General features: G+C 37.6%; 1 protein-coding gene across 2 annotated transcripts in view; it reads right to left on the bottom strand.

Annotated features, from left to right (window-relative positions):
• LOC110097571 overlaps positions 1-13,707 on the bottom strand; it is a 115,272-nt gene that overhangs the window by 31,395 nt on the left and 70,170 nt on the right. For both annotated transcript variants that reach the window (XM_020824018.2, XM_020824019.2), the window contains exons 7-9: positions 9,611-9,882; positions 1,446-4,461; positions 1,242-1,374 (exon numbers count right to left, since the gene is read on the bottom strand). In XM_020824018.2, coding sequence (XP_020679677.1) covers positions 1,242-1,374; positions 1,446-4,461; positions 9,611-9,882 — 3,421 coding nt within the window. The remainder of the gene's footprint in view (positions 1-1,241; positions 1,375-1,445; positions 4,462-9,610; positions 9,883-13,707) is intronic.

A 13,707-nucleotide genomic window follows, 5' to 3' on the forward strand; every position in this document is an offset into this window, starting at 1 on the left:
CGTACAAGCAGACAGAAGGCGTCTATTCCAAGAATATCCCCGCACATGCACCTTAACTTGTATGCACATAGGTACACTAAAAGGGGTAAATGTAATCAAATACCCGTATGGGCCCCGACGAGCATGTTATTGGTGCACACGTGACGTCTAGGGATGCTGCGCGGGTTGACAAGTGAATTCAGGTTCGAAACCGATCCTTCTATATGGGTCAATAGAAGTCGACAGGGTTCGAACCATTAAGCAAATATAAAGTCGTGGCGACCGGTATATTTGCTTTAAAACATTCATATTAGGCCTTCAAGGCCTACAACAATGAGAATTCACTATCAAATGCATGAAGCCTACCAAAACCCGATCCTCTGTCGACAGCCCGATAGAGTTGACAAGATGCAATCCATAAAGAGAAATGACCCACAACACCCCGATGATGGCCGTGTTGAATGCAGATCTCAACCGGAGGGGTTCCCAAATACTTTCAATTATCTCCCAAAAGTTCATTTCAAATACTCCAAGGCTCCACCAAAATACCCATAAAAATCCAAAGCTCCACCCAAAATATCCACAAAAGTCCAAATCCAAAATTCCACAAAAATCCCAAAATCTAAAAAATATTTAAATTTGAAATTCAACCCATTAACCACTTAAAGCAAAATCCGTCCACCCTCCGCAACAGTTTATCGTAGTCAGATTAACCCAATTTAGTTCAGAAACTATCCCTCATTTTTAAAGAAAAAGAATTTACAAAAGGGAGACAAGATCCAACAGAAGTAATAAAGCAGGCTAGTTTTTAGTGTAAGTATCATCAGATTAACCATAAGAACAATCCTGCAAATGGTATAATTTCAATCAGTGAAAATCCGCTTTGAAGAAACAACGAGGCAGTTATTTAGTTATAAGGCTGTTCAACTGGTCAAATCAACTAATGTTTCTATTATCTGTATCAATCATTTTATGAGGTGAACTAGCGATTTGTCTTGGATAAATGACTTATTAACAGATATCCATGCAATACATCGGACCCACTTCTTTCTATGTCAATCATATGCTTCTGATTACCGTACAGTGCAGATTTCACTTGCTCGTTTAGAGTAAAATGCACATGAAAGCCTTCTCAAAAGTATCAAAAGCACCTAAACTCAATTAGCTCTGACCCACTTGATCTAACGTAACATTTTTACAGTTCTAAAGGTTCAAACAACTTATCATCTTAAGCAAAGGGATGAATGAAACCATAAACTAACCCGAGGAAGATCTTGCTCCCCAATTTGCATCCAAATACTTTAGAATTTCAAAAGAAGCATCTTCTACTGTCATCATTCCTGGTGAACATGGCCAACGAGAAAGTGTGTCCTCTCCATTGTTTCTTCCAACAACCTGGTTTATTTACTAGAACAGTAAGTGAAGGTACAATTAGCAAACCTTCCCAATGTATTTATAGTACTCACCAGCAAATGCTTTAAAACAGTAGAAAAGGGTGGGGGGCTCCTAAGATGAAATGCTCCCCAAGAAAATTCAGGAGGAATCACATTCAATTTGACAAGGATTGGAGCAGTACTCCAGGCCAAAGGCCAGTCCTTGGAAAAAATTGCTTCCCTATATGTGCAAAGGACCCTATTCCCACCTTTCTTACCACCAATCATGGGAAGACCTTTTTCAGCAGGAACAAAAGCAATATTACTGATCGTGTCACAGAAATCATTGTTAAAAAGTGTTGAAAGGTTTGCAATTATTGCAACTACGACAGATTCAGCTAATGAACATATCTCCAAAGGAACTTCTTTTTTCCTAAAGGATGACTCAGTCTCAAAACTTTCAAGATCCCCTGCATGTGCAAGGGCTTCACGTCCAAGTGACTCGATCTTTCTTGCACACTCTGTTATCATATCACCTTGTGAGGATGTGCGAAGACCTGTTTTCCTTAAAATGTGGAGCCATCCATCTGTAGTAAACCTCTCACCGGGGAATTTACTTCTCTCCCCACTGAATACTGATGACAACAATGAATCATGAGGATCCAACAAATCCCTTGGTTTAAATAGATTAGTACTAACTTCATTGGCAGTACGCACGAAATTTGTCTCTTTCAAACAATTCACTATTGTGGTATCTAATTGCAGATCTTTCCAATTTAAATATAAATAAAATAAAATATCTTCCTTTTCCGCTGATGTCTTCACTTCAAAATCAGGCAAAGCAAATCTTAGAAATACTTCTTGATCAGTCAACTCATCAACCCCTAAAGCATGAAGAAATTGATTTGCATCTGCTGAATGAGAAAGACACCGTTCATCTTTAGGATGAAAGAAAGCTGTTGGAGAAATTGTGCACTGATTTCTGTCAACTATCATGGTGTAGGAACCTGTTACTGTTTTGTATATAGGAAGTTCTTTCAATAAGTCTAGCTCTTCTCTTTTGTACAAACAGCAAGTCGGTGATTGGTGATCCAAAGCAAACAAGGTGAACAATCTGTCACGATTTTCATCAGATAAATGAAGTGGAACAGAAAATCTACCAGCATATTTTGCAGCAAGTAGCTTGGAGGCAATAACATGCCCCAGTGATTGACTAAGTGTAGGGAAAAAATAACACAATGCAGCAGAGTCCAGAAATGACATATCATAAAGTGGTATGCTCAACTGATATAGCAAAGATATTAGCCATGGATATCTAGAAGATATCATTTCAAATGCAGTGCTATATATCTTTTTTAATTCAACAATACTTTCTGATGAATTTATCATGCCAGTCCCATCAAATGTGACAGTAGATTGCTCCAGCATGGGTGGAATAAATATCAGTTTGATCTCTTTTACACGACATAAGATTGGTCTATTCAGAACTGCGGGAATTAATGGCCAATCAGAAATAAGTGAAAGATCACCTTTAATGTCTCTAAAGATTTTCCAGAAGAGTCTTATCCACTCAGGACGTGGCCCATCGAACACAGAGCCTGCAGTGTTATCCCATGATACCCAAGGAGCTTGATTAACAGATAATACGTGAATCACCCAAGATTCAGTAAGCAGCAGCCTCAAATGCTCTGCTACCAACTGAGGGGTGAAGCTCTTTAATTTTAAAACTCCGTGAATGTTTTGGGTAAAAAGAATCTTAGACAAGAAAGATTTCTCTAAGCAAAGAGTATGGATAAATTTATCTGCCAGTGGATACATAAATAGCTGCTGCTCCTTGCTCCCAATCAATATCTCTGCAATGCCCAGTCTCAATAGACACTTTGTTGAAGTTGGAAATGGCAACCCTTTTAGCTCTGCAAGAATAGATGCTAATGATCCATCACTATAAATAGACATGCCAGAAGCAGTAGCAACATTGGGTAGAGGATCCGCTGCTTTGCCTATATCCTCAACAACTCCACGGCCAAAGTCATATAAGGCCTTGCCAAAGTACGTTACAATTTCAAGGGCATCACCTGCAGAACTACTTGAACTCTGAAAAGCATCTCTATGAATTCTCTGTGATTTCATTGAGGATAAAAATGGTGCAGTTGTAGACAAATCATCACTTACCGCATGCAAAGCACCCACAGAATCCAATCTATTGTTGAAACCTGATAGTTCACTTGCTGACAAATCTGGCATCTGAATATCTGACAAACAGTAATCAAGCACATCTATATACATTTCAACAGATTCAGGTAAAACTGAAACTGAAGATTTAAGTAGACCACGAATCATCTTAGGCGTGATCTCCCTCACCTTAACTCCTAACGCCTGAATTTCCTTCACTAATTCAGATGGCATAGAAAAAACAGGGTAACGCTCTTTGAGGAAGCTACAAACCCTAGCGGGTGGAAGGTTATCACCATTTTCACCAGAAAATTGAGACAGGAACATACCTTCATCAGCTTTCACAACATTGCCACAGTATAATTGCCAAACTGGCATATCAACAAGGCGGTAATAGAAAGGCCTAATCACTTGTTCAACTAGTGACACCCAATCTGCCTCACTAGCTTTACTAGTAACTGTTTCCTCGCCGGCACTATCAACATCACCATATGATTTTGAATTCTTTTTAGATCTAGGCCAGAAAGAGTAAATTCTATCACCATATGCCTGTAGAATATAACTTAAAGCACGTGCAGAGTTTGACTCAAAACATGAAGTGTGGTAGTCCTTCCTGATCTTTTGAAACTCCAACACCAATTGAACATAAGAATCTCGAATACATAGTAGCAATTCTTTGTTCCAAGCTTCAGCCAAAAGACCTTTAGCATTAGCTTGCTCCGTTAAAACATGTCCATCTGAATGGCTGAAAAGATACCGCCCACCAATGTGAGATATGAGGAAGCATCCAATAACAGTTACTGGCATGCTTAATACCCCCGACAGGGGCAAGGGAGACAATATGCAACTGGATGCTGGTGGGCTTATAGGTTGTCCATTTTGAGATATATGAGCTGCTACTCCGGCAAATGGAGTCAAGTTGTGAGTAAGATAGCGCCTGAAATGGAGGCATGGAAATATTAAAAAAGTAAGAAGCATCAAGAAAACTGCCATCAGAAAAGTTCTAGTGACAACGAATCATTAAAACTAAATAGCAATGACTAGTTTCCTGCAATACCATCGAAGAAAATAACTCATAGCTTGCAATACCTTGCATAAGATAATTCTTAAAGGGCAATTCAATTTGATTGCAAATATTTTAAATATATGTGTACATTATATGCAGTGGAAAGTTAATATAATATATTTGAGATACTCAAGTTGTTTTGCTGATTGCAAAATAAATTAAAAAAATCACATTTTTGATTGGTTCGAAAACAAATAAATCTTAAATTTTTGTATTAATATATTCTTTTGATATTTTAAACTTTTTTTTACAAAAAATTGATCTAGGGCACAATGAGATTGATGGTTTTGGTTAGGTGTGATGATGTTGGCATAGCTGGCGGCGGCACGGGGAGGTCGTTCTCGTGAATTGGGAGCTGAAGTGCTTGGATGTCAAACAATGCGAGCAAGGGACAAGCTCAAAGCCATGAGATTTATTTTAAACTCAATCAAACACCCGAAAATTTTAAAACCCGTTAGTACTTTTGACCAATTGGTATGATGCACCTTTGATATCTAGTTAGTCATGGAAGAATGAGTCTTCAATGTCCACATATTGCCTTAGCCATTGATTGAAGCTAACTTCATATTTTTCTTTAATTAGTTCTGATTCTTAAAATACAAACATCAGCATTTCCTTGATAGTTCATAAATTTTTAAGAAGACAAATGATGCAAGATAATGCTTGAATGTCTTCATGTTATATGAATTATCCTTTTTTTTTGGAATGTTGAGATATTGAATGAGAAATATTGTGATGAATATATGTATTAATGAAATGTGCGAAGGAATTTCAATATTTTAAATGCCGTGTATGCTAGACTTTTAGTCTACATATCAAATTCAAGTCCATTTACACCTCACCATGCCACCTCATCTAAAGTTTAACTTGAAAGCTAGTCAATATATTAAGTAATTTATGTTAAGAACCTTGTCATGGTCAAATTTATTATATAATTTAACATGGAATCAATGTAAGAATGGTGAGTCATGTTGGCATATGAAAAGTCATTTTAGATTATTGAAGGATCATATCAATACCTGCTTGCCACCTCATAATATAGCGATAGACATTGTGACCTTCTCCCTACAGTGAGCGTGGAGGCCTAACAAATAAAATCATTATTGGAACCCCTTTTCCATCCTCAATCTTTTGGTATCCTAGCCTCAGGAGGATCCACATGCAAGCATCTGATAATGAGTATGGTGACTCATTTTCTTGTTGGAGAACTTCGGTCAGCTTTCAAACGTGCATATTGTGTGTTTTACTTGTTTTTCAAAATGCCCATCTCATGGCTTCTACTTTATCAAATAAATAAATAAAACTTTTTCCAATCCCCTACTCGCTTGTGTTGATCCTTAGTTTGATGACCATAGTTACCCTTTGAATGGTTCAATATATTATAATTTTTTTCTTTCCATTGGTAAGAAAGAAGTGTGATGCGGACATCGGCACGAAGATTTGGCGCATCTATCACAGGAGGCGTCGTAAATCGATGGCTCTAGTTTAAATTTCCATTTATGAGTTATTTTATGAATTTTAGCTCTTATTTTATGTTATTTCCTGTTTTACCCCTAGGTTAGTTTATTTGAGTGTTGTGGCCCAAAGGGCAATTTTGTAATTTTTGATTTTTCACATGTTGTGGCCTATATATAGGGCCTTAAGCTATTGTAAAAGGAATGAAGAATTGATATTAAAAAAATTGTGTTCCACACTTGTGTTCTTGTGAAGAGGACGATAGTGAGATTTCTATGAGAAGGAATTTGAGCTTTCACCAGCCGCAGGATGGGTCCGGGCTCGTGATTTGAAGTCCCTTGGAGAAGGGCAACTATCACCCGTCAGTCTTCGGAAGAGTCCAAGGCTCGCGGTTTTTATTTTCTCTCTTTCGTTTTTATCTTTTCTTTATTTGTTTTTGTTCCTTCGTTCTTCCTCCTCGCCATCTTCGTTTGGCCGCCGGATTCTAACCTCACTCGAAACCCCACTTTTCTCCCCCGTCCAACACCCACGGCCAAACCCATGCCTGACCCCATGCCGCCGGCTTCCACCTCATTAGCCACCGGCCGAACTCCTCCTCCCACCCTCTTTGGGCTTTCCAAATTTGGTTGGGATAATTTAGGGAATGATTTGAATTTGAAATTATTCAAATTCAAATTTCAAATTCTTTCCTAAATTAGTGATTCTATATTAGGAGAGTTCTTAATTTACATCCATTTGAATTTAAAATTTAAATTGGAGTAAATTACTCTTTCCTAATCTTTTTTAAACCAAATTAAGAAGTCTTAATTAGCCTCATTAAATCCTATTTCAAATTATTTCCTAAAGCAAGTCTAGATTTAGGAAATAATTCAAAATTCCCTTCATAACCGAAATTTCCCTTGCCTTGCTCTACTAATTGACTCCCTAATCTAAGGAGTTTAATAACAGGAATTAAATCCCTACCCATTAATTCCTCTCTAGCCTATGCCTGCCACCGGCCCCAGTAAATACTTCCTACAGGATTTGTTTCCTAAACCACTTCCCCACCCGTTGGAAACAAATTTGAAGCCACACCTCTCTTGGCCGAATTCCTCTTGACTTTAATCCTTAATTTACTCCCTAATCCTATGGGAAGGAATTAGGAATTAATTAACCTCCACCTCAGCCCCTCAATCCCGTCACCTCCTCTCCCTGTTAATTCCTCCCAGCTTACCGCCTCCCCATATTTGATTTCCTCAAAAATCTGTCCGCGGGACTCAAACCAAATATTAAATCCTTTCCTAAAGCCTGACTTGAAAAAAAAAGGAAACAATCCCACCTCCAATTCCATTACAGCCGGCCCCTCCATATTAAATGGTTTTTGAAATCTCTCCATAAGTGCAGTTTACTCCTTTGGAAGATTTCCAAAAGCTGATTTCTGCTGGCGGAAATCTCTCTGGCTCCTTCCTTGGGATTCTCACCAAACTCCTCTAGTCCACCGAAACCTGAAAACTCTTCTCAGATTTTTGTTGGGAATCTGAAACTGTTTTCAGATTCTACAAGAGAAGTAGTTGGGGCTTGTTCTCCCTCTTCTTTCAAGAAAGAAATCTGAATTCTCTCAGGTTTTAGGGAAAAAGCTGAAAGTGTTCTCAGATTTTGGAGAAGAAATCCTCTCGTTAGCAAAGCCTCCTACCCATTCTACATCAAAGTGTTTCCCTAAAATGATGGAGGATAGAAAAAGGTTCCAGTAATGATTTTAATGGTTGTGCCACCAATCCCACTATAACGAGAAGACCACTAAATTCTACCATTATGTTCCTAACAAGCAAAAATTTCCAAATATCATTATCATTTTCCCCCCATCATTTTAAAGGATTAATAAGAATTACAAGCAATGTAAAATTAAGGGAATAAAGTAGAATGGATAACCACAAAATCATGAACCATGGATAAAATTCTTGATTTGTCTTTTCATCTTGATCACTTTTATTCCATGTTCATGCATGCTCCATTTTCCAAGGCCATTGTTGGGAGAGAGTTCAAGTAGAAGAGAAGGGGTTGACAGGAGAGAAATAGACAAGATTTAGAGAGATGGGTTGCAAAAAAGAGCGCATGTAAATACCCTTTTTTTAATAATAATAATAAGAAGAAGAAGAAGATAAATTGGCGCTTAGTCAATTCTAGAAAATATGCCCTTCATTAGTTTTGTGATTAGATAAAAGGAAAGGAGAAAGGAGCAAGCTACACAAAAGGAAGAAAGAAACAAAGAAAGATCCTGGATAGGAAGATCGAGGGACAGAGAACGGTCAGGTAATCGAACAAAAAAGAGAGGGGATATTAGGCACCAATCAAGCAAAGCCTGAAAGAAAAAAAGAAAGATATGGAGAGTAAGAAAGAGGAGAAAGTAAGATGATCGAGAAGAAGATCGTGAGCGAGCAAGAAACGATGAGAAGGAGACCAAGTAGAGTAGGAACTATCAAGAAGTGCTTGCATATGCTTGTTGACTAATGGAGTTCACCCTCTTGTTGTATAAGATGGAGATGCTAAGATTCACACATAAAATGGAAACTATTTAGACAACAAAATGGAAACGAAAGTACCTTAAATGGTATAGTATAGATGGTGCTCCTATGACAGTTGTATCATATAAAAATTAGAAAATATAATATGATTATATGCAAATGAATGCTTTAAAACTCTTTCATTGACATATTTGAATAGATGAACTATCAGATAATTTATGATGATTTATTTATTATGAGAAGCATATATATTAATTTTTTAATTCCATTATTACTGCAATTTAGAAATATGATGAATCCACTGGGTGGTTATGATAACTCATTATTGTTCTAATTGTTATTTTCAGAATAAAATAAAATAGTAGGAACTAAATGAGTGAAAGAAGAGAATCAATTTATCGTATGTGGAATTATCAGTGAAATGTATTTATAATAGAATTGCTATTGTTTTGGTTTAGAATGAATATTTGAGATTTAGTGTATGTTTTGATATATTATATATTATTAATAAGAAAAAATGTAGGAACAATTGTAATAAGAATTTAAAAATACCGTTGGTCTTTTCACCTCACTACTCTGCACTTTTGGGCTAGATCACGACAAAAGTAGGCTAGTAAGAGATGAGGGGGTCGATGAGAGAAAGGTGAAGTGAGCAGGGAAGACTCATAGAAGAAAGATACATATGCTAGGGGAAACAGGAGAGCGTTCAATGCATGCGCTTGTAGGAGATGGAAAATAAGAGATGGGATCGCACAGATGCTAAATTGCTTTCGATGAAAGAATAGAGCACAAGATGGAGGGGGAGAGAGAGAGACGATGTGGAGGCATGTGATTGTAGAAGAGAAGTGCTTGGGTGCATGACGGTGTTGTTGCTTGCATGGATCCCCAGCATACTTTTTCTTCTTATTTTTTGTAGCAAATAATTGAAATACTTGATATTATGCAATTAAACAAACTGTAGGTATCTATCCTAGATATAGAATTTCAATGCCACCTTAAAATTATTCATGAGTCAACTAGGCATCATTAAAAAAAAAAAATCATACTGCAACTCTAGAGCATACCTATCAAGTGCCATGTTTCGTGTTTTTCCAGATCCCAAGCAGAGCACAACAAGCCACTTATCCACAAAACTTCTGTCACCCTGAGTTATATGAACATCTAATACATGCATTTTAATGGCATCGGGTAACGTGCTAAATATCCTTGATAGCTGAAACTTTTTCCATCTCTTTTCAGAAAAGGGGTTCCTCATAATAGAAGCGGATGGGTCGATAGAAACCGAAAAGTCCAAGGATGGATGTAAATTCCCCTCTTCCCACGTTGATAAAGATACCTGAAATGAAAATTTGTGTTAGTTGAAAATAACAAAAATAAAAAAACCACTTTCACAATTGTCCTCTTGGTATGACAAAACAAAGAATAGAGATAGCATATGACATTTCGATAAATGGGGACAAGTTAGCACACAAAACAATCATCAAATTAAAAGGAAATAAACAGAATAGAAGAAGTTTTGTTTAATCGATGCAGAAGTAGCAAAAACATTCAAGCATCCCGGTGAACTTCCATCTTCTATTTATTCAAAAGCACAAGAAGCAGTGCATCAAGCACTAGAAATGATAATAGCTTAGACTACAGAGAATTGTAACGCTACAGAAATATGAAAATATAGCACAGATTTTTTTTTTAAATGAAAATATAGTACAGATAAAACAAGCTTTGTATGTGTACAGGGCATCCTCAAATGTAGGGTTTAGGTAGGGCTTAATGTTTGTATCTGCACCCATATTCCAAAGTCCTGGTTTCAGAGATTAGAACCATGATCTACAGCCCACATTGGAGGTGATACGTTATGCAAAAATTATCTTGATCGGGCACGAATCTCGAGGCAAAAATCAAGTTGGAAACTTCAAAAATTAAATCCGGGAGCACATGAACTCCGATTTCAGCAAACTTACAGTCAAACTGAGCGTCTCGGAAGTACGAACCCAACGACACCAAATTTGACTCAATCCGAGCCCAAATGAGTCCAAATCAAGGACCCAAAGCATTGTTGGAAGGTTCGAACCACAATTTGAGTTACCAAACGGTCTCCGATTTTGGCGAGCTTATAGTCAAATCGAACGGCTCGACGAGACGAATCCAACGAGCCTAAGATCGCCGAATTCCGACATCGCTAAGGCCTTCAAATGGCTGACGAACGGTGTATGATCAAAGGATTCAATATCAGCCGTCCATTCAACCACTCCATATTCGCCCCTGATCTCACACCTATTTACAAGCCATGCCACTCCAAAAAAACTATAAATAGAGCCCTCATTCTTCACAAGAGGAGGGAAGTGAAGAGAGAGAAGAAAAAGGGAAGAAAAAGAGAAAGGGGAAAAAGGAGAATCCTCTCCTCCTCGACCACCGCCGGAGCTCTTCCCGCTGCCTGAATATGCCGGAACTCTGCGGATATTCGGAGAGAAAAGCCAGAATTCTGCCCAACTTCCATGGGATGCGGAAATTCTTCTCAATTAAGGACAGAGTTCCCCTCCTGACGCCGAAACTCCGCCCAAGTGATGCCGGAGTTCTCCTCGTCCACCAACAGACGTCAGACTTCTACCCGACACCTGACCTTCACTCTTCGCCAAGTTTCTACCCGATGCCGGACTTCTACAAGTTATCGGACTTTCGCTGACGTATATCCGAATATGGATTTCGTTCCATTGTTGGACTTCTACCTGACGCCATCCTTCTGACCTTCATCGTCAGACACAGTCCTTCCAGCCTTCTTCGCAAGGCAACTGTCCTTCTGACCTCCGTCACCAGCCGATTACGGTCCTCCTGACTTATATGTCGCCCGCCAAATACAGTCTTTCCGACCTCCGTCGCCCGCTGACTACGGTCCTCCTGACTTACGTCGCCCGCCGACTACAGTCCTTCTGACCTCCGTCGCCAGCCGACTATGATCCTCCTGACTTACGTCGCCCACCGACTACAAGCCGTCCGACCTCCGTCACCCGCCGATTACGGTCCTCCCGACCAAACGAACATGTATATAGTGATTCTTTGTTTCAATTCATGTAATGTACTCCATAAGATGTACATCAAGCTAAGGCCTTTCCCCAAGGAAGGACCTCATTTGTAATCAACTACAATACTAGTGTATTCATTCAAACTGGGCTAGGCCCCGTGGTTTTTCCCCCTTTTACAGGGGTTTTCCACGTAAAAATCTTGGTGTCTCATAAATGCTAGACCCTCTCTCTTATCTGATTGCGTGCCAGATTTTCGTACAACGCTAAGACGATAAACTTTATATTTCTCTAATGCCGCGAATACTCCTGGACGCAACAGGAGGGAAACTAACAATCGGTTAAAACCCTCCAAGCCCTTCACCTACTATAGAAACATGTTATTTGCAATTCAATCAGTTAACTAGAAATACTTTACCAAATGCATCTATAATAGCTATTTGTATAAGGAAAACACTGCATTACCAAATATATTCACAATGAAATTGGTGTATGGTAAAATGCCCAACTAATTTTATTTTGGCAATTTTAACTCTTTTAGAATTAGACAAACGGTAATCTTTAAAGAACTATTCCAAATTATTGATCAAATCTGAGAATTCCTCAAGGATATACCTCCGCAAAAATATAGATATGTAATTTTGAGCTTCACAATAATTTCAGTGTGTTTGTTTAGAACCATGACTTACTCAATTTAATTTAAATTACTTCTTCTAGTAATTTTCTTTGTTGAACCAATTATCATGAACTAATTTCAGTTCACATGATGGAATAATCATAAGCTGTAATACCAACGTCTTGTAGTCTAGTATTTATAAATTTAAACCTAGGATGAGATGTGCAAATAAACACACAATAGGCCACAATTATTTGATCCTTGACTTTCACTACTAAAAAGGATTAGCCGCTTAAAATGCAATATTAAAAAATACATTTTATTCATTCTAAATGATAATTTAAATGCCGCTAAAAGATAAAAAAATCCAGGAAAAAATCTGATAACCAACATAACATATGTCACAATTAAGCTAGGGCTCGAGCGAAATTCAATTTAAGGTGTATGAGGTAAATTTTCTATTTTGTCTAAATTTAGAATATAATTTAAAATTATTAGAATGAGATGATTAATATTAATATATGTATATTGAAGGGAGTATTTTATTTTATTTTTGTAAAATTTATTTAAAATATCTTAATAAAGAAATTTATTTAGAAAAATAATTATAATCAAATTAAATTATAAGATTAATAGCAAATTTTAGAAAGAGCGCATGTTTGAGTATTTTGAAATGAGTAGATTAAAAACATTTTATTTTTCTTTGATAAAAATAAGATTATATTTCATTAGTTACTTAAATGAATTTATTCATTAAATATAGAAAGTTTATTTTAGAAATTAATTAAATTATGATTTTCTATATTTAAATAATAAAGTGGAGAAAACAAATTCTATTATTTAAAAATAAGAACTATTTAAATATATTTAATAACCAATTAGAGAGAGAGATAATGATTAGGTATATAAGGTATGGACCCGGAACAACTAGGAAGGACCTTAGACCTTTTGGTAGGTCAAATGAACACCATAAGCCAACAGTTGAAGGAAAACCAAGCGGATTTAGCTGAGCTTCGTAGGAACTCCACTAAGAGATTTGACACTTTGGAGCGAGCTAGAGAGAACCCGACTCCTTACACCCCATCTAGACCTCCTTCTATGTATGGGGATGAAACCTACCCAGATGAAAGGCAACATCGTACCAATCATCGAGCTCACTACCACGGATATGATCCAAGTCATGATCCAGATTTAGATGAGAGGCATCACCGTGCCAATCATCGAGTACCTTACCACGGACATGATTATGATGCACCACTTATGAAAAACATTAAAGTTGACGCTCCTACCTTTGATGGCACACTCGATCTCCATCTCTTCCTAGGCTGGATCAAAGGTATGGATAGTTTCTTTAAGTGGTATGACATCTCTGAGACTAGGAAAGTCAGCTTTGCGGATACTAAACTCACGGGTAGGGCGAGTCAGTTTTGGGCCAACTTAGAGAGTCTTAGGGAAGCTAGGAATGAGTACCCCATAGTTGATTGGTCGTCCATGAAGCGGGAACTCAAGCAGAAGTACTTACCCCAGT

This window comes from Dendrobium catenatum, unplaced genomic scaffold (assembly GCF_001605985.2).
Source record: "Dendrobium catenatum unplaced genomic scaffold, ASM160598v2 fragScaff_scaffold_390, whole genome shotgun sequence".
In the NCBI taxonomy this organism is placed as follows: Eukaryota; Viridiplantae; Streptophyta; class Magnoliopsida; order Asparagales; family Orchidaceae; genus Dendrobium; species Dendrobium catenatum.